The sequence below is a fragment of the Lactuca sativa genome, chromosome 8 (assembly GCF_002870075.4).
Source record: "Lactuca sativa cultivar Salinas chromosome 8, Lsat_Salinas_v11, whole genome shotgun sequence".
Taxonomy (NCBI): Eukaryota; Viridiplantae; Streptophyta; class Magnoliopsida; order Asterales; family Asteraceae; genus Lactuca; species Lactuca sativa.
This window is the reverse complement of record NC_056630.2, coordinates 89,035,213-89,057,053: the sequence shown is the minus strand read 5'-3', so window position 1 is coordinate 89,057,053 and position 21,841 is coordinate 89,035,213. Positions and strand designations below refer to the sequence as shown.

At 32.8% G+C, this 21,841-nt stretch overlaps 2 protein-coding genes across 2 annotated transcripts; both read right to left on the bottom strand.

Annotated features, from left to right (window-relative positions):
* Positions 1-3,030: 3,030 nt before the first annotated feature.
* Positions 3,031-3,902, bottom strand: LOC111887396 (uncharacterized protein At1g15400-like). The gene has a single exon (XM_023883565.3). The coding sequence runs from the start codon at positions 3,771-3,773 to the stop codon at positions 3,462-3,464; it is 312 nt and encodes a 103-aa protein (XP_023739333.1). The 5' UTR covers positions 3,774-3,902; the 3' UTR covers positions 3,031-3,461.
* A 14,902-nt stretch (positions 3,903-18,804) lies between these two features.
* LOC111887383 (NADH-cytochrome b5 reductase-like protein) lies at positions 18,805-21,541 on the bottom strand. The gene is made up of 13 exons (XM_042897554.2): positions 21,293-21,541; positions 21,013-21,055; positions 20,855-20,930; positions 20,715-20,774; positions 20,586-20,636; positions 20,321-20,375; positions 20,168-20,238; positions 20,020-20,071; positions 19,867-19,944; positions 19,689-19,778; positions 19,357-19,470; positions 19,213-19,281; positions 18,805-19,121 (listed from the first exon to the last, which is right to left on the bottom strand). Exons 1-13 carry the CDS (start codon positions 21,458-21,460, stop codon positions 19,065-19,067), a joined length of 984 nt encoding a protein of 327 aa, XP_042753488.1. The 5' UTR covers positions 21,461-21,541; the 3' UTR covers positions 18,805-19,064.
* Positions 21,542-21,841: the final 300 nt, after the last annotated feature.

Here is a 21,841-nt window from a genome sequence, read left to right as displayed (position 1 = left end):
GTTTATCGGACAATTACCTGATTAATAATAAATTTAATTTTGCCAGCCGTCATGAAGATGACTCATATTGTTTCTTTGTTAAAAAAATAAAAACCGAGTTAACCGTTACCCGTTTCTATTTAATATTATAACTTTTGTCATTTTATTTTATTTTCCATGCGGCGCTTTTTGTGGTAAATACGTGGCATATTTATATCGGAAAGAATATATTTATTTTGAAAGTATAATCTTAGTTGTGAAATGTTTATTTAAAAAAATTATAAAAATCTAGAATGTTTGAATTTATGAGGAAAAAAATAATATTTAACTATTAAAACTGAAATGTTAATTTTTTTAAATAAATAATTTAAATAAATAAACAATTAAAATAATTGATTTCAATTATAAAAAAAGTTGTATTAATAAAATTGATATATATTTAATAGATGTCTACCCGCAGTGATAAATAATTTTTTGACGAATAGTTTCTTACGGGTAAATAATTATTAGAATTTATTATTAATTATTATGTAATAAAAAATTATCACTTTTAAATAAAATATCTATGTTTATACGTTATATTTATATTGTTTGTTTATACTATTGATGTAAATTAATTATTATTGATTTCTAATTTAAGAAATATAAAAAAGAATTATATACATGAATTTACTATTTTAAAATTTTCATTTTGCTCCAAATTAAACTTAATTACTTTAATTAATTCAAGTATTCAAACTTTTGGCAAGTATTAATAAATTATTTATGCATAATATATTTGTACAAAAAGCTTTGTAATTTATACCTCTTAAAATTCAATATATAACTAATATGTTTTATAATATAGTATAAGATACGTAGATTTATTATATTTAAATATTATATGAAATTTAATAAAATAAAATAAAAACACAAAATAACATATAGATATAATTTAGTATAAAATTACCATAAAATGACATGTCTCGTAATAATGAAAGAATAACAAATGATAGAAATGATCTTTATTTATTAGAATAAAAGAAAAATAAATAAAAAAATAAAAAATATATAACTAAAAATTTCTATATTTTATGATCGCGTTTACCTTTTAATTAGATGTTGATATAAAAATATATCTTTAGACTTCTAAAGGTCTTAAAGAGACTTTTAGAACATTAGTCAAAAACCACGTAATAATTACATGTTTATATTGGCCCATATTTTAATTTATTGTGATCAATATAGACAATGTTATGACTCTGTGAGTAAAAATATAAATATAATTAAATAGATCAAACAATTTAAAATTCTATGTCGACTTTACCTTTTTATATTCTCTAAACTATTAACTATGTGAACCTATCGATTTCAACTAACAATTACATGTACATATTATCCAATTTGTTATAATTTATGTGGGAATGCATAAACATTGCTGATTTGTATTAAATATTATTTTGAGGAGAAAATGATGTGGGAAATTTGTCTTCTTGTGTTAGGTGATCAAATTAAACCCATACAAGTTAAACATATACGACTAATTTACGTCAATTTAGATTAATTTATTCGTGAAGCCATCATGCATTGTCTTCTTGTACTCTTTTACCATTATTTTGTACTTTGTTTCTTATTATATTTCTTTTAATGTACAAGTTGTCAAAGCGTTAGGTAACATTGAAAGTGACCAAAAATAAAATAAATAAATAAATAATCAAATGATTGGCATAAAAGATAGACATTAAAATAATTTTACAAATATTCTATAGTATCGTTTTTCATCGTTTACTCTCCTTTTTGAGAGGGTAAAAGTATGAAATCAACTTACATATATAAAGAGATATATACAAATTTCATTATATTACTCAAGTAACAAGAAAGCACTTAGCTATTTTATAGTCATTCCAATTGATTTCTGATGACCAACTAGATAGAATGATGTGTTGCACCATGTGCTTCCATTAGTTGTATATTATGGATGCAATTTTTATCTTTTAATACAAATATCAAATTAAAGGAACAAAAACTAAATCCAAAAATACAAATTTGAACTTTTTATTTAAACAAAAATTAAAAATTTAAACAACTTTTAAAAACTTTTATATTTTTTTAAACATTTCTAAAAAAATATATAAATTTATCTTTTAGCTTTCAATTTTTTTTCCACAAAACACATTAGGAGTGTTTGGAAGCCATCATAGCCTCATGAACTTGGTGCAATCAAGACACATATAATTGTGGCATGATAAAAAAGCAAAATGTGGCACCTATAACACTCCCACACCCCACCACCACATCACATCACATGCATTTGTTATCAAAATAATAATTAAATTTAGAAAGTAGCCATCTTTTTTGAAACCTTCATTGTTTTCTTGTCAAATTACAACACATCATCCACCCTTAGCCGAAACAGCCACATAAAAAAACCTACTTGCACCTTATGCAACAAGAGTTGTACTATATGCATCAATTTGTACTCTAAGCATTAAAAGTTGTACCTTGATTTAAGACTTATACCATGTTTACCAAAGTTTGCACTTTGGCTTTGGTTTGTTGAAAAAACACAAATAGAAGCAAAGATGCTTTACTTTGTCGTTGCTTTGAGATTGTATTGCAAGGTACAACACTCAAATGCATCAAAGTACAACCTTGCAATGCTGACAGAAGTTGAAGATGCTCCTTGCATTACATCGTGGACATACTCAACACTTGAAGATAACAAAGCAAAGATAATGATATTGTCATTTTTCATAATTCATTCCATTCCAAGGTACAATCTTTAACTCATAAAGATAAAAACTAAAGATTCTTTAAACATCAAATCTTGACACACCCATAAACTAAAGACAACAAAGCAATGAAATTGATATCGCGGATGCTTATGATTCAATCCAAGGTACAACTTTTAATGCATAAAGGTAGGAATGAAGGATTCTTTGTACATCAAATCTTCAACATACCTATAAATAAAAGTTAAAAAAAAAAAAGCAAAGATCTTGATGGTTCATTTAAGGTACAATCTTGAATGCATAAAGAATAGGAATAAGGGATTCTTTCATATACAAAACCTTTAAACAAATTGATATTATCAATGTTTGTGATTCATTCCAAGGTACAAACCCATAATACATGAAGATTTAAATTAGGGTTTCTTTATACAAGAAATCTTTGACACACCCAGAAATTGGAGAGAAGAAAGAATCGTATACACAAACAATTACATCAAGAAAAACACAAGAAACTATAAACCCACATATGAAACCATCCCATGAACACAAAACAAGACTTTGATATGCCTAATTTCTATATATATATAAGTGTATGTATATATATAGAATATAGACATATAAATATAGATATATAGAGATGTATCCAATAAACTAACTCCAAAAGTATGAAAAGGGAAAAAGAAAATTGACCCACAAACATCAAAGTACCAATAAGATGCAATTAAGGCTCTATCAGGCAACCAAAAACCAAATCAAGAAAAAATTTCAAGATTATGATTTATGCGTGGCTTTAGCTTTGTGCTTGTGGGCGGCGCCGGCGCCGGCGCCGGTGGATTTAGCAGGCTTGCTGAAGATGGCACAACAACCGGAGACCTTTGGAGATGGAGGGTCGATGGTAGGTTCAACTTCTACAGATTTATATGGCTTCGGTTCTGCTCTTTGTTGTTGCTCTGTTTTCTCCCTTTCTTCTTCTTCTTTTGTCTTCACTGGCTTAAGCTCCCCTGATAACAGTTTATCATCCCAAACAAGCCCTGATGATCCTGATCTTCTAAATGACACTTCTGACCTTGGTAATGCCTCCATCTCTTTCTGTATCTCGATGTTTGTGATGGTGGTTTGGGAGAGAGATTTAAGGCTAGGGGATATATGGTAGTGATATAAGAGGGTGTTTTATGGGTATAAGTAATTGGGGTGGGGTGGGGTGGGGGAGGGAATGAGAAATGAAGCATATAGAAGGTAAGGTTATAAGATGGAATCCACTGGGGTGTTTGTGAAATTACAAGATTGTCCTACTTATTGAGGTCATTTTCAATTTGAATGGCTGTATTTAATGGTTTTCGTGTTAAGTTTGGAGCTTTGTTTAACGAAAGAGGTCGGTTGAATGTTCTTCTATGGTGTAAAAAGAGATGAAGTCAAAGGAGATAGGCCAAGAAATTCAACACTGTTTTTAGCATATTCATATGTGGGTCCTTCTTGGGAAGGGTAATTTGGACCATCTGTTGTTTATTGACACCGATCTCTATGCATCAATATGTGGGACCAGGATGACTAGAATTATCTCATGTCGAATTTCTAAGGACCATATAGTTGGTAAATGTTATATGTTTTGTTATTTATGAGATTACAAAAAAAAAAGTGTTTTTAGTAGACTTGTTTGAATGATTTTTATTTGTTAAAGGAATATATTTTGATAGTAGAGAGAAGACAACTGGTGACCATTAATTATAAGATATCAATTTTATTTTTGGATAAATATAATAGTGTACAATCCCTTATAAATAGGTACTAAGAATCAAATTAGATCTATAATATCCATTCCTTATTCATATAGATACATATCCACAAATATTGATATAACCTCATGACAGGAGGAAGTTGGAAGAAACCAAAAAAAATATTATTTTTTTAGTATATTCCAAAAAGGTTTCCTTGAGTTTACATAAAAGAACTACCGCTTTGTTTCACTAATGTGATGAGGCGAAGTGATATGAATTATTTTTGATACTTTAGGTTTTACAAACTAATTGAAAAGTTACTTTTTAGCTTATCACCGATCTTATCACACGCTATGTCAAATTAACTTATCAATAACTTGGTTCATAAGTTATTTTTACGGTTACGGTTTTAACAAACTTTAAATTACAACAAGCTACTTTATTTTTGTCAAACGGTGCATTTGATATTGTTTTCCGCATCTCGTGTCATATGGAAGTCGAGAATAAATGGAAAAACAAGGCTTATGGAAGGGAAGAATGGCAAGTTTTTCCATTAACATCATTTTGGTTTTTTATCTCGATGCGGGAAGAAAATGAGAAGAAGTTGCATTGGGTTAAATGAGACCATGTGTTCAACAATAAAGATCAAAGTGGGTTGTCGGTAAGAAGTCTCTTTGTGCTTAATAAAGCCTTGTACAAGTGGAGGTGTAGATTTCTTAATGGGTCTAACATGTGGTTTAGACTTATTAAGATTCGTAATGATGAGGATGGTGCACTTGGTATTGGGGTAAACCGACGTATTTAATGTGGTGTTTGGCCAAGCATCACTAAGATGGCAGTGAGTTTAAAAGATAAGGGTATCATTACTTAACAATATATTAAGAAGGGGGTTGGTGATGGAGCGTTTACTAGATTTTGGTCTGGGGTCTCATGTGATGGTGAAGCTTTTAAGAACCGATTTTAGAGAGTGTACAACCTTGATCAACAACCATATTGCATGGTGAGTGATCACGGGTCAGAGGGTGGGTGGAGGTTCCAGTGTAGGAGACATTGTGTGGCATGGAGATCAAACAGTTGGAGCATATGTTAACGGTCTTGGATACAATCCATTTGGACCCTCGAATGGATTCTAGGAGAGGGGGTTTAGATGCTTCTTGTAACATCCTAAAAATCAAGGTAAAATTTTCAATTTTAAAACCAACCCAAAAACCATAAATGTTTACATAACATAATTCTCGATTATTGAAATCATAAATTAGAGTTTTCCTAAGAACAAATCTCATAAAATCTGAAGGACGTGCACTATCATGCCTTCGCCTTGCCCCGATCATCTAATGTACTTGAAACCATGAAACCAAACTGCAAGTCAAAGTTTAGTGAGTTTCCCCTCAAGTACTACACATAATCATACATATAACATCTTGCATACATGAGCCTTCAGCATGACTGGACCGCCTCATCGGTCCTACAGCCTATCTAGACCGCTCTTCGAGCCTTCGGCCTGAATAGACTGCCTCGCAGAGTCTATAGCCTATCTGGACCGCTCTCCGGGCCTTCGGCCTGACTGGACCGCCTCATAAGGCCTACAATCTATATGTATCGCCCAAGGTATCTTGATCTTCAGCACAAAGCAGGACGACCTTAACTCAACAATAACAATAACATGTCAACATATATAGTAACAATCAATTTCCAACAATTATAGATAATCATACAAATCTACCAATCTATCACATATCTAGTAAACAAAAGTAATCATATAGATCTACTAGTCTATCATATAACCATTGTAACATCATCCAATATACCAGGATACATAATCCACTGGGCCGGCATTGGTGCTTTCAACCCACACGTACAGTGAGGAAAACTCACTTGAACTATTCAACAGAAGCCCAACAACTACCTCAGCAACATAAGATCTAACCCAAGCTTCCTAAATCCAAACTGAAACCAATCCTTAGCCAAATGCTTAATTGCACTCAAGTGTGACCAAGAGTCAAACTGGTCAAAAGTCAACAGTCAAAGTCAAAGTCAAAATTGCCAATCGGCAGTCTTCCATGTTGTGGCCTTCTTTAGCTATGTCGTGGGGACTAGTCTGAATAACTCAAATGAGCTTAATCCATTTTCTTCCGATTTCAAGAGATCCAAAGCTCAGATATGATCCTTTCCAAGGTCTTAATAGATGAAGTTTCTAAATTTATCCAATAGGAATATCCAAACCACCAAGATCTAGAATTTAAGTCTCGAAGGGACCAAAAAAGGCATTTTTCTCAACTTAATCCATTAAGTCCAAGTCTCCAACCTTCAGATATGAATCAACATGATGTATAGATGGATAAAGTTGCCAACTTTATCCATAATAATGTCTCAAGCTTTCAAGATCTAAACTCTAATACCCCAAAATAACCTAAATGACCAAGATAACTTGCTTGGCTGAAAGGGAAGGAAAAGGATCAAAACTTTCCTAGTCCAAGAGGTCCAAGAAAACATTCTAAACTGATCAAAAGGGTGTTGGAGTCCGGATCTGAAACATACAATGATCTTGGGACCTTGGAGAGTAATAAAGTTGCAAACTTTATTCCCAACTCTCACTAAAAACTCATTAAAATGGACCAAAACACCAAATACAACTAGATCCAAGATGAATATGCAATAAAGCTTGGAGCTTTATAACTTACAGAGGTCTAAAAGGTAGATTAAAGTTGAGATCTCTAATTGCCAAGATTCAAGGATCAATCTTGCATGAAAACATTGCTCTAAAACCACCAAAAACTCTAAAAATGGATGATAGAGGAGAGGGGAGGCTTAAATCTTGAAAATGGAGGCTAGGGTTTCTCCCAAGAAGTTCCAGATATGATGAAGGCTAAGAAAATACCCTAAAACATGAATCCTTACTTTTCATGGGATTTGGGCTGCACAGTTCTCATGTCGTGAGAATATATTCTCACCTCGTGAGCACACTCATGTCGTGAGAATTACTACTCACCTTGTGAGAATGAGTTTCTACCCGATTTCACTCCAACTTCAAAAAATCATAACTTCTTCGTTTCAACTCCGTTTTCGGCGATCTTTATATCCACGGAAAGGTATTGACGAGCCCCATACTTCTATCTAGTTAATTTTAGCTTAACACATGTCGAACTAAAAACTATAATTCATGAAAGAAGTCTAAAACATCACTTTTTCCATATTACCATTTGACTCCAAGACACAAACCAAGGCTTTAATCACTTATCCAACATTGTCATCATCTAGTAAGGTCTAAACCCCATTCCCTTGAAGCCCAAGACCTTTATTTGATCTATTTATTATCCACAATCCCGAAATAAGAAACTTCCCGAAACAAGATGTTACAACTCTGCCCCACTTAAACTAGATTTCGTCCTCAGAATCTGTCTTGCTTAGAATCTCAGAAGTTAATTTCAACATATTACACAAGCTCTCTCTAACCCTTTCAAAATCAAGACATCTATACAGAGAAGTCGAGAGATCACTCGGAAACCCACAGTTCCCAACAAATAACCTAATAACTTGAAAATACTCAGTCGTAACCAGAACTATAAGACCCAACTTCCAGAGAGAAGATAACCACTCATACCGGGAACTCTCTAAACTACAACCACAAATCAAGTCCATCAATATACTTCCCAGAACCAGGAACCTATCAGTTTAAACTTCAGAAACCATACCCTAAGACTGATGATCATCCATATTGTTGGATTAGGTATTTAAGCCCATAACTATAATTGGTATGTACTTGACCCGATAGTAGCATGGTCCTTTTGGGTTGCCTTCACCACGGCAACTTGACTGGATGAATTATGGAGAAAGAGGTTAATTATGATTTATTAATATATTATGTGAATAATATATTAAAATAGAAATCATATTGTTTAATTGATATTGGTCAAGAATTAATTTAGAATTAATTTTGTGGTCAAAAGAGGTTAATTAAATCAAGGGGACTGATATTATAATTATAAGATAATTGCAAAATGGGCTGAAGATCCCTATGGATAGGGGTGGACGAAATCTTATGGATAACCCATAAGGATTTCGTCCATGAGAAGGATTATGGAAGGATCTTATGGGCTGCTTAGAGCCTAAGCAACCAGATTACGTCTTTGACTGAAACCCTAATTATTCAGTTATATAAGGTACCCCTTGGCATCATATTTTTGGCTACAAGAAACCCTAGAAGGATCTTAGAGCCGTTTAAGCCTCCTCCTCCTCTCTCTCTCATATTCTCCAACTTTCTTCTTGGTGTTTGTGATCGATTAGAGGTATTACGCTTGTGATACTAAAGCTCTTAAAGGTTAAAGATCAAGCTACAATTGAAAGGTAACATCCTAACTTTGTTTTAGTTATGTTTTTTTGATTTTATGTATGCTAGATTAGGGTTTACAAGCTTTGGATGATTATTGCATGTACAATTAGAAAAACTAGATCCAAAGCTTTAGGGTTTGCATGTACACCATAGGATTGTTGTTATGCTCAAAACCCATCACATATGTCGTACCTATCCCTAGTCCCTGACTAGGAACACCACCAGATGATGCAGAAAGAATACTTAAAAGACACCGATCATGAATTTCCAACAAATCCCCAAATCCAGAAATTGTGCCCAAAAACCTTAAATATACACTTAACTTCCTGACAAGTCATCACCAACCCATTCCTCCCGCGAGCATAATGATTATTCATCCAAGAATTTCACGTTGCATTTAAATCGCTTATCAGCTTAGGTGTACATCTACCTGAAAAATCACTCGAGACATTTAGAACGAACTACATAACTCGAGAATTCAGAACCGATACCCAACATTGGTAACCAAACTCCTAATAAACAGTCTGCTAGCAAACAGGGGTTAATAATGTCAACATTTAACAAGAGACTTCTAATGCACAATTAATAGTCCTAACAAACTTTTACTGTCAACATGATCCAAACCGGCTAGTCACTGAGTCTCCCAACTCCCAATGATTCACTAACACCCAAACATGCTAACAAGACTAACGATCTAAGACCTAAGAGTCCCAATCAAATAAATACTGAGTCCCATCCATGTGAATTATACAACCACTGGTTCATGATACATTGTGACACCTTCTAACCACTAAAAAGATAAGCTCGCGGTACTATGTCAATCTTGTCGTTATTCCATCATTGTCTTGAATCAACAAGATGTCTAGATGGATAAAGTTTCAAACTTTATCCATAATAATGTCACAATATTTCAAGATCTAAACTTTAATACACAAAAATGACCTAAAGGACCAAGATAACTTACATGGTTATCAAGGTCGGTGACGGAGGTGTGCAAGCTGCTCACATGCACAAGGACTTTTCTTTTTAAGGCCCCATTTTTTTAATATACTATATTTATTTTAATAGTTTTGGACCAAAGTCAATGAAAAATAGTGGGTCACATACAAGAGAGGCATAAGGCGGCAGCATGAACCTTGCAGAAGAAGAATTCGAGAATTAGGTAAACAAATCAATAACTCATGTTAGTATCGGCCTTGAATCAGGTAAACAAATCAATAACCTATTATGATTTCTAATTTATGAATTACATAATTAGTTTTACAGTTTATGAGTTTATCAATTATCATTCTCAATTTTGCAGATTCAGTTTCATCAGTTTTAATGTTTTATCATTATCAGTTTTACTTAAAATCTTGATTTTCTTGAATACTTTAAATCTTAAATGTTGTTAATTTTCATGTTGAATCACTGGAATAATATGAATTATTATCAGTTTTATAGTTTATCACTAGTTCACTATATAAGATAATTAGATTTATATTATAGTATTAAGTGAAATTCTAGAAACAAACATATTTCATTCGTTTTAAGTCGGATTGACATACGTTAATGACAAAGGGCATTTTTTTCAAACTCATCCTGGGCATTTGAATCCTTAGGACCAGCCCTGATGGTTATAAGCTAAGACAAAATATCACAACTTTCCTAGTCCATGAGGTCCATGAAGCTTTGTAAACTGATCAAAAGTTGTTGGAGTCCACTCAATTCCAAGATCCCCCACAAAACAGACCAAAAGTGCCAAAAACTCCAAATGATAAGATCTAAAGAACTAGATAGAAAGATTGGAACTTTATACTTACAATAATCAAGAAATTTAGTGTCTTTGATGGATCTAAACTTGAAGCATCATTCCTTGCAACAAAAAGAACCTTCTTGAAAGAAGACTAACATATAACTTTTCCCATTTTACCCTTTAGCTCAAAAACATAAACCAAGGGCTTAGATCCCATACCCAATATTATCAGCATCCTATAAGGTCTAAAACCTATTCCTTGAAGCCCAAGGCCTTTACTTTATCCATTTATTGTCCACATGGAATTAGAAACTTCTCAAAACAGGATGTTACACCCAACATGAAGAGTCTAATGGATCCAAATGGAAGCCCAACTTTAATACTCCTCCTATTGTTGATCCAAAAGAAGTTGTGTGCTTTCGTTTTGGCTAAAAGGGTCATTAGAAAAAAAAGCTTCCCCGAGTACTTGCAGAAAGTGAAAGATGCCAAACTCTTCTTCTGGTATGTATTCTATTCAAGTCAATAATACCTGTATTTCAAATTCTTGGGTTCTTGATATGTGATGTGGTTTCCAAATTTGTTTTGAACTTCTGATATGCAGAGACTAAAGGAAAGTGAAGAGGTCGAGCATGGGAAGCTGAACCTGATCATGGCGAACAAGCAAGGATTAGTTATTACCAGGATCGAGACTTATAAGCTTATGTTTTATAGTATTAGGGTTGATTTGGATAATTGTTTCTATTCGCTAGAAATGGCTCGAAACATTATTTCCTTTGATGATGGTACTATTTCAGTTTATTTTAATGGCGTATTTATTTTTAAAGCTTATCCTTGTGATGATGTGTATGAGACTATTGTTTGTGTGAATGAATTAGGCAACAATGTGTATAACATTGGTTCTTCTAATAGTTTAGACAAGTCATGCCTATGGCATTGTCATATTGGGCACATTAATAAGAAACTCATCGCCCTACTCCAAAATGATGGAGTCTTGGAGTCTTCTGATATAAAACTAGATGGTGAATACGAGTCTTGTTTGATGGTCAAGATGACTAAATCACCTTTCACTAGTACATGTAAAAAAAGGTGAAGATTTGTTGGCCCTCATGCATACAGATGTATGTGGTGCATTTAGATCTGCCACAAAGGTTGCAAATCACTACTACGTTACATTTACTAATGATTACAGTAGATACGGTTATATTTACTTGATCAAACATAAATCGGAAACTTTTGAAAAGTTCAAGGAGTGTAATAAAGAAGTAGAGAACCAATTGGGAACGAAGATAAAGATGCTACGATCTGATAGAGGTGGTGAGTATCTTAGAGGCGTAACCAGACCTTACTTGATACGTTTCGTTCCATGATAAGTCGAGCTTCACTTCCAATATCATTCTTGGGGTATGCCTTAGCAACAACCGCCCATCCTCAATCTTGTTCCCACTAATAAGGTTGCTAGGAAACCTCATGAAATGTGGATAGGGAAACCTCCCTCGCCCGCACATATCATGGTTTGGGGTTGTGAGGATCTCATTAGGTGAGAAACCTCAGACAAACTTGAACCGAGAGCCAAGAAGTGTATTTTCATTGGTTATCCATAAAAGTTCTTTAAATACTTGTTTTACAGACCCAGTGAAAACATGGTGTTTGTAGCTTGAAGAGTAGCCTTTAGCGAGAGAGAGATAATTTCCAAAGAGGCAGTGGGAGTACGGTTGATCTTGAAGAAATTCAAGAGTCGTCCTATGAAGCAACTTCTTAAGACACTAGCTCTCAACCTGAGAATGAAACTGTTCATCCTGTTAACAATTTGGTGCCCCTTCGTCGGTCCAGTTGGGTTAACATGTTCCCATATAATTGCAGAAAGGGATACATTTATTAGTGATTAAACATTGGTAATTTTGGATGAGCCTGCCAACTACAACGAAGCGGTGGCAAGCCCTGGGGCTGCTAAGTCGAAAGATGTAACGAATAGTGAGATCCAATCCATGTATGATAACCACATATGGATATTGGTTGATCAAACACCTAGTCGAAAGACAATATGTTGTAAATGGATCTTCAAGAAGAAGACTGGCATGGATGGTAATGTAAAGACTTACAAATCTAGGCTGGTTGCAAAGGGCTTTACTCAAACCTAATGGATTGACTATGATGAGATCTTTTCATCAGTTGCTAAAATTAAGTGAATTAGGGTAATGCTTTCCATAGCTTTTCACTATGCCTATGAAGTACGACAAATGGCTATAAAAACTACTCTCCTCAACAGGAAACTGGTTGAGGATGTTTACATGGCTCAACCAGAAGGTTTTATACACGCCAGATTCCCTAATAAGGTGTTCAATCTTAAGAAGTCCATCTATGGACTAAAACAAGCATCTCGAAGCTGGAATCTTTGCTTCCTTGTAAAGGTCAAAGAGTTTTGGATGTTCTAGAAATGAGGATGAGTCTTGCGTGTATGTCCAAGCTAGTGGGAGCATAGTAACCTTTCTAGTTTTGTATGTGGAAGACATACTCCTAATAGGAAACAATGTTTCAAGGAAGTTAAGTATTGGCTTGGGGAAATGCTTCGCTATGAAGGATCTAGGAGATGCTACATATATTCTTGAAATACGAATTTATTAGGATATGCAGAAACGTTTACTAGGACTTAGTCAGAGTATGTACTTGGATAAAATATTGAAACTATTCAAGATGGAAATTTCCAAGAAAGGAGACTTACCCATGCATCATAATGTTAAATTGAGCAAGTCTCAACGCCCCAGTAGTGATAAGGAAATAGATACTATGAGTTGACTCCTATATGCTTCTGCTATAGGATCGATCATGTATGCTATGACATGTACTCAAACTGATGTGGCTTATACTTTAAGCATGGTTAGCAAATGTTAGAGAAATCCTAGTTTAGCTCATGGACTGTAGTGAAGAACATTCTTAAGTATTTGCAAAAAACAAAAGATATAATCTTGGTTTTTGGCAGCAAAAGTGAACTTAGGATGAGTGTGTATAGTGAAACTAGTTTTCAAATGGATTGAGATAATAGGTATTCTCAATCAAGATGGGTTTTCTACTTGAATGGTTGAGCGGTGACTTGGAAAAGTTCCAAGCAGCAAACGGTGGTTGATTCTACTTGTGAATCAAAGTACACCACAACAAGCAAGGCGGAAAAGAAGGATATGTGGTTAAAGAATTTTACTGGAGACCTTGGATTTCTTCCATCAATCTAAGAACTAATTGAAATTCTCTGCTACAACGAGGGTGTAGTGGCTTTGACAAAAGAACCTAAAGATCATGGTAGATCTAGGCACATTGAGAGGAAGTATCACTACATGAGACATAAAGTTGATGAAGGTGCACTCTTGGTGAATTATGTATCATCAAAGGAGAATCATATTGATCCTTTCGCAAATGGTTTGAGCAAGGTCGAACACTTGAAGCATGCTAAGAGGATTGGGCTGAGAGACAATATTAGATTTTAGATTTTAGATTTTAGATTTTAGAAGTTGATTATTTTTGAAACATTGTAACAATTATAAATTGTAATTGGATGGTGATTAATTAAATGGGGATTTATTTATATTCAATATGTATGATACAATTTGTCAGTTAATCTATCATTATGTTTCATTTTGCACGTTTTACTTCCTGAATATTAAGTTATTCGAAACACCACAGTCGGTCATGCTTTGGGAGTAAGTATTGTTTTAAGACTATCATGATTTGTTTGTAAATTGTCCATAGAGACTGGACATTGCATTGTGATTGCTTCAAAATTCATGAGTACTTACAAATAGAGATTTTGAGTATTGGTTAAACCCACGCTTAAAGATTATTTCATGGATTCACTCACAAGTAATTCTAGGACGATAATATCCTCTATTATTAAAACACACACACATATATATATATATATATATATATATATATATATATATATATATATATATATAAGTTATGTTTTATGAGTCTGTTGTGCATTGGTTTACTCCAACACATCTCGTAACTAGGTACAATAAAGTGTAATTCCATGTATGACTCGATAAGAAAAATTGTATGATTACATGGTTAAAGTTTATTCGTACTTTTTTCCTTAATATGAAAAGTGATATCTTTGAGGCCCTCAATGTCTTGATGTTGACATTGTAATGTTGGGCCCATCCAGGACTAAATTGATGTGTTCAATTGGTAGTCTAATGACATCATCACAAAACAAGATTATAGAGAAACTAAATCTTGGACAATGAGATTGATTCTAATCCATGTCTCATTTTCATACGATATCGGGAAGAACGAAGAAATAATTAATCGCTTATCTTATGCCCAACATAGTCTGGTAGTTTCTTTGAAAACACTCTTCACTAATTATTTGGAGTTGTACTATCGACTTATACAAGTGGGAGACTGTTGGATTAAGGTTTCTAAGGTCCTAACTAAATTGGAAATAATGTTTATAAATAAAAGTAAAGTAATTTTTGGGTTGCCCTCATAACCAAGAAATTGCTTAAATTGATTATAAGGGAGAGATAAATGATTTATTAATATATTATATGATTAATATATTAATTAGAAATAGTTATAATTAATTTAGAATTAATTTGGAATTAATTCCAGGTTAATAAGAGCTTATTAAAATTTGAAGGACTAAGGTTGTAATTGTTCAAAAGTTGAGCAGATGAGAGGTTCCAGAACCTTCTTCTCGTGGACGTTATAAGAGACTTATTATAGTTTATGGAAGCCTCCATTTAGATTATGAAGGAACTAGATAAATGCCTTATTTGAAATAATATTATTTTATGTTCAAATTAGGGTTTCTGGGTATTTCCTAATCAGCTATAAATAAGGTCTTATGCCTTGGAATTTTCGGCCACTCTTTTGATCATACCAAATCCGAAAATTTTCTCCTCTCTCCCTTCTCTTCTAATCTTTCTAGTGTTCTTGTGTTATGGGTGTGAACCATTAGAGGCTCGACACACAGTTAGAGCTTGTTTTCGAAGAGACTTTTAGATTGATCTTATTGGAATCAAAGGGTTTGTTTACAATAACAAATCAGAGGTATGTGACTCTTTATGCATTTCGATTTCTACTAAGTTTTAAAAGTTTTGTTGTTCAATTGTATGTTGCTTCAATAGTGTTATGCTATAGATTTAGTAGGTTACATGTACCCTTAAGAGTATAATTTTTTTTCCACATTATTACATGTAAAACCCATCATAGACATGGTAATGGAGTGGGTTTAGAATGAATTAGACTTGATCCAAACCCTTTTAACAAATTTCAAAATGTAATCCAAACCCGTTCCACAACCTGTACGGTTTTGAATAATAAAATTCATACCCTTATCCACCAATTAGTCGATATCCAACCCTTTTCCCTGACACATTTATAATATTAAGATTAGACATTTACTATGTATTTAACAAAGTACTATCCATAAAATATAACACAAATCATATTTTACTTAATACTTAAAACAGTTTCTTAAATAATATAAATATATACTATAGCTTGATATTTAAAATAATATTTCTTATATAAACAAATTTCTACAATGTAAACAAGCATAAGAAAATGTAGCCATCCAAATACATCTTCAAAAAATTCAAGAATCTGACCGGTCACAATTCGGCCTTTACCCTTTGAACTTTCGATTAGAATTAAAAGTAAGCATGAAGTTAAAAAATAAAATATATAAATGTATAATTTTAAAATTTATACAGAACAGGTTATAAACGGATTAGTTGGGGTTGATCTATACCCAACCCTTTTAATAAACGGGTTAGCGTATACGATCATTAACAAGCAAATAAATCACAAACTACAATCCAAACCTGTATTATGGGTTCAAATCTGATTAGGTTCAAAACCCACCACACCGTTGATGTAGCATGGTAATGTGTTAGTCTTGAAGATATGACACTTACATGTTATGATGATGTGACACTTTTGGTGACATCACATTCTAGGTGTTAAAATTGAAACAAAATAAAATAAAATTTAGTGTTCATGTAACCTAAGTGATATAAGTTTCATGATATTACGGTTGCTACTAAAAGAAAATGAAAGAATGTACATACCTCTAGTGGTATCACACACAAGATCACCAAAAGAGCAAATTCAAAAGAAAATTAAGAGAGATGAGCAAGATAAAAAATTCTACAAAATTTAGAAGGGTTAAAAATTCCGATCCCCCTTAAAGGAAGAGGTAAGAACGAAATTCACAAGGGATGAATGAGCATTTAGGGTTTGCTCCTTAGCTCCCTATTTATAGGATTTAGTTGCATAGTCCCAAAACAACTTTAAAACCATATCCTTAAGGTTTTGCAATATTCCAAATAATTAAATTTTAATTAATTAACATTCAACCCCTTTAATTAATTAATTACCAATTAATTGCAAAGATGTTTCTAATTAATTTATCAAAACCATGACAAATTAATAAACTAATTTCTCCTAAATTCTTTTTCGTTTTAATTGCTCAATTGAGTCTTAATGGCAACCCAAAAAGACCTTATTATTATAAATATTACTAATAGTTATGACATTGGACACTTTTCCAATAGTAATTCCATAAGTCCACCTAAAAAATGCATGAGAGCTTCAACATGGAGAGGATTTCAATGCATCAAAGGTTATCTCATTGTCGATTGCAATCTAAGGATCAATCTTAGTGGATCATCGATATCTTAGTTTTGTAGCCCAAGATGCGACACCATTGTGTATAGTTGGTTATGTAGCCTCGTGATTTCAAGAAACTAAAATATCAAGATTTGTTGTGTAGTAAGGTCATGACCATGCATTTGAGGTTTATGTAGTTAATACTCAAGAGTTGGTTGTTTGGTAAGGTCATGGCCATGCATTTAGGTTTACGGATTCGCATGAAGTTGTAGTTTTTGGAATTAATATAATATTATTTATTACAATGCATATAAGTAATGGCTACTCAATATTTGAGAAGTTCATAATAACAATTATAGTCAGTGACATATCAACATTAGAGCATTGTTGCAAAAGGGATTTGTCTTCCATGCCTAATTTGCAAAACCCACAAACATGAAAGAAACATAGTTATCAAACCAAATTGAAAATCTACTCTACCATTATATAGATACTTGCAAACAAGGTATCATTGAAGTTTTCAACGAGGATGCTTCAACCTTGTGAAAAAAAGTCAATGGATTTTATGGGAAATAATTAATTATTTTTTTTCTTTTTGTAAATAACTGAAAATGCTTTGACATTTTTTTCGTAAAAGTCACTAAGTTTTCACCAAAATTCCGTATTGACACTATGTTTTTTTTTTCAATTAAGTCACTACATTTTATTTTTTGTTTCAGTTTTGACACCTAAAATGTGATGTCACCAAAAAGTGTCATGTCATCATGTTAAGTCAGCGCCACGTCACCAAGACTGACACATCAACATGCTATCATAGACTTAAGGATAAAATTGGATGCATGAATTCCCCGATGGAATTATTAGTTGGTTAATGAGAATTATAAACCTTAAGTTGCGGGGTGATTTAAAGTGAGTACTGACGGTTTACGTGCATAAACCGTTTAGTAATTATAGTATGGGACCCGATGAATCTGGTAATATATGGTTACCGGTTCAGTTAGTGGACCAATAATGGATCATTGTGGTAATTATAATTATAAAAGTGAGTTGTATAAGTTCTAAGAAACTTGGCTTATTATCCAAATAGGTTTGGATAAGTGAGTGGGTTAAGAAGCATCATAGATTCAAAGATCATAGTAGAAGTTAATCTTCACTAAGTAACCAAGTGAGTACGTGTGCATTTAGGTACATAGCAAAATAATATGAAAATGTGTGAATAAGTCACTAGGTGTAATTATGATTGGTTATATAATAATGTGTTGACGTTAAAATATTTTTAAAATATAAATCCTTAGTTTCCATGATTTAAAAAAAAAATATTCTGGAAAGAATAAGCATGTCAATTGTTTAAATGATTTTAATAAGGGCATTGATAATAGTTGGTGGATTTGATAACTAGTATAATGTATGATTGGACAGTGAGAGCTTCGGTTAAGCTCTACAACCATCATTTGATTATTGGATGTGTTTGGGAAAATAGCCTATATGTGTATAAATGTTATCAGCTTAAAAGGAAAGTTGCGTGGTAGAAATCTTATATGTTGTATTTATATTAAGAGTTTATTGAAAGCCATTTGTAATAAATGGTGTAAAATGCTTATTTGTGTTAAAAGCTACAAGTGTGTTTGTATGCATCAAAAAGCTTATGAAAAACTATATATGAATTTATGATAACAACTTTATCGAAAAGCTATATGTAAAAAGGCATAGAATGCCTTTTATGTGACGGAGAATTTATTGTATTCCAAGGGTGACCTTCTATGTGTCACAAATGTGTCACAAATGCTAGAGCCTGTGACAAGCAAATATGTCACAAATATGTTCACTTAATTCCTACACACAAACCAAAATATACTCTTTGTAATCATTTTTTGTAGTCTAGTTCCCTTCAACTCTTAATGAGAAATCAATATGATTAGGTTTTTCAAATAACTTAAATGAATTTGTTCTTATTAAAATGCTTAATGAATTCATGAAATGCATTAAAATTTGTAAACCATTTCTTCTGTGTATCCAAGTTCTTTGAGTAATCCGGTTATCTGCAAGAACGCGATAAACATATTAGGGGCATCATTTGTTCTAATATTCTATCTTTTTTTTTTTTTTCATATTACATGTTTAAATCCATACCTCGCCTTGTGACCGATCTTTTGCCTTGTCACCCGATATATGTTGCATCATTCCCGGTGGACCACACACCTAAAAAAGCAACCAAAATTAATTTGAATATTTTAAGGTTAACTACAAGAAATTACAACGTACTAATGAGCTTACAAGTATAAGGGTATCATCACTCGGGGTAGGCAAGCCTTTCAAAGCCATATCCTTTGATATAAAACCTGTACCTCCGACCCAATACTTTGATGGATTATCAACAGTATAAAACACCTGTAATTTTCAAAACAACTGCTTCAGAACTTGAGATGACATGACATATGAACTTTATATTGTGTTTGGTATGCATTAGACTGGGACTCAAGTGATGTCAATAGGACAAAATGTTGAAAACTTTTGTCCTACCAAAAAAGGTGGGACATCGAATGTGAAAAAGACAAGAATGTCCTCATGCATACAAACATAATTTTGTAATATAGAAAAGATGACACCTTTAAGTTGGGGTGGGTAGCTGCAAGCATGTCGAGTCTCTTTTTGAGAAGAATATCATCCGGGGATACATTTGCATAAACCAAAGATACCTTTAAAAAAAAACAAAATCCTGTGTATAAATTCAATATGGAAGTCACAAATTATTAAAAAAGAAAATAAGAAAATGAACATGCTTACTTTGGTGTTGTCATTAGGATTCTTAAGAATAGCCTCAATCACTTGAAGCATTGGAGTGATTCCTGATCCACCTGCAATCTAGATGAACATATTATTTTACACTATCTCTCCAAAACACATAGTATATGTGTGTGTGTGTGTGTTTTCACTTACCATGCCAATGTGTTTCTTCATATTGGGAGTGTATCTAACTTTCTCAACGGGTCTGGATAAGATTCACTTTTTGTTAGTTTTAAGTAGATTAAATGATTTAATAATGGATATAAATATATAACAATTCAAAATCGAGTAAATAGCTTACCCTTTTACTTCAACTATATCCCCCGGCTTTAATTTTGCGAAATATTGGCTCATTTTTCCTTCGGGATAAACCTAGATAAGATTGTGACATAAATAATCAAACAAGTTTATAATATTTAACATCAAGAATGAAGAACAATTGTAGTAAGCGTACCTTGATCATCAAATCAAAGTAACCTTTAGAATCCGGATCGGATATAGGTGTATACCTGAAAATAATTATTATATAATTTCTACAAAAAAAATTATTCTTCTAGCAACCCCTGATTGGGCCCACAGCTCCACATAGCTGTATCCCAAAAGCATCATGTGAGATGTAAATCAGGTACACAGTGGCCCATAAAGAGCTCAATCTACATTGGAACTGGAACTCTCACACTGTGTCTGTTGAGACTGACTGGTTTTAATATAAAACTTACGGGCGAATAACATATTTTGTTTTCCCATCTTCATGTTGTCCCAATGGAGCCCTAAAAGCCAAGATAATGACACATTGTTAAGGTGGAAAGCATATGCTAATTAGAATCGTTTGATGTTTGTGAACTTGCCTTGTAATGAGGCATGATGCAACATCGAGTCCCAATTTCAGATTAGGATCAAAAGAGAATCTGCAGTGATTTAATCCATGAAAGAGAAGAAGGCATGAATTAGAATTCAGTATAAAATGAAATGGGAATTTCTGGATGACCTGTATATATGGGTATTGTGGCTGACTGTTGCCTTATCTTGCAGCTTAAACGCTTGCCATTTTTTAGGATCAAGAGCTGAGAATACAAGAATACATCAGGATATTCAATATAAAGATATAGCATGATGGGATGAGAGAAATAAAACAAGAAATTTTACCAGATTTTGGACCTGTTTCCTTGTTGATTGGATCTAAATGGACCTATGAAACGAGTAATCTTTTCAGAATCATAGATTGGAATCGTTATTGAGATTTGAAGTTAGTTTGATCATTTAATTTGACGTCGGAAGTCAAATTGTGATGATCATCAGTTCACTAAATTCACTAATTATTTGAATAACCTTATTTAATCAGTCAAACCACGATATAAACACGTAATAGGATCGCATTTGGTATATTTCTGATTCGAAAAGTGGAAGAGAATGCAAGATAAATTACCAAATTTGGTTCTGAAAAGTAATAAAAATACGACATTCCACCAGATATAGCAGCGATTGCTCCAAATGGAATTGGGAAATTGTTTGAATTTGATTGCGATTTGCCTTGAAATGTATTGGAAAATGAGATTGGAAAAGCTTTTGCTAGTCGCTTGAAGAACACCGACATCTTCAAAAATGGCGATCGAGAGATATGAAGTGGGATTTTCTTTTCAGGGTTTTATCGTTTTAGTGAAGCTCCTTCTCAGAGTTTCAACTTTCATGGCAGAAGAAGCATACATCAGCAATTTCTGTTGGTAGTGTGGTCCACCTTAAGTTTCGTGGATCTTACACGTGTCAGTTTCTAATGCATGTAAATTTATATTTATATTACTGTCCTATATTTTTATTACTAGTTTATAATTCATGGAAAAACTCAAAATTATTAATCAATTATTTTAAATAAATTATTAATTAACTGATATTTTTTTAGTTATATAAAATTTAATCGTTAATTTAAATAAATATATGAAATTCTATCACCTTATAATTTATATTAATTTTATTTTAA

What these genes read in the sequence shown, in the direction of transcription:
- LOC111887396 (XM_023883565.3), bottom strand. Translation starts at nt 3,773, where the DNA reads ATGGAGGCATTACCAAGGTCAGAAGTGTCATTTAGAAGATCAGGATCA.
- LOC111887383 (XM_042897554.2), bottom strand. Translation starts at nt 21,460, where the DNA reads ATGTCGGTGTTCTTCAAGCGACTAGCAAAAGCTTTTCCAATCTCATTT. An exon ending in GGAAACAGGTCCAAAATCTG is followed by an intron (nt 20,931 to 21,012) that starts GTAAAATTTCTT and finishes TTGTATTCTCAG; the next exon opens with CTCTTGATCCTAAAAAATGG. An exon ending in GCATCATGCCTCATTACAAG is followed by an intron (nt 20,637 to 20,714) that starts GCAAGTTCACAA and finishes CTTGGCTTTTAG; the next exon opens with GGCTCCATTGGGACAACATG.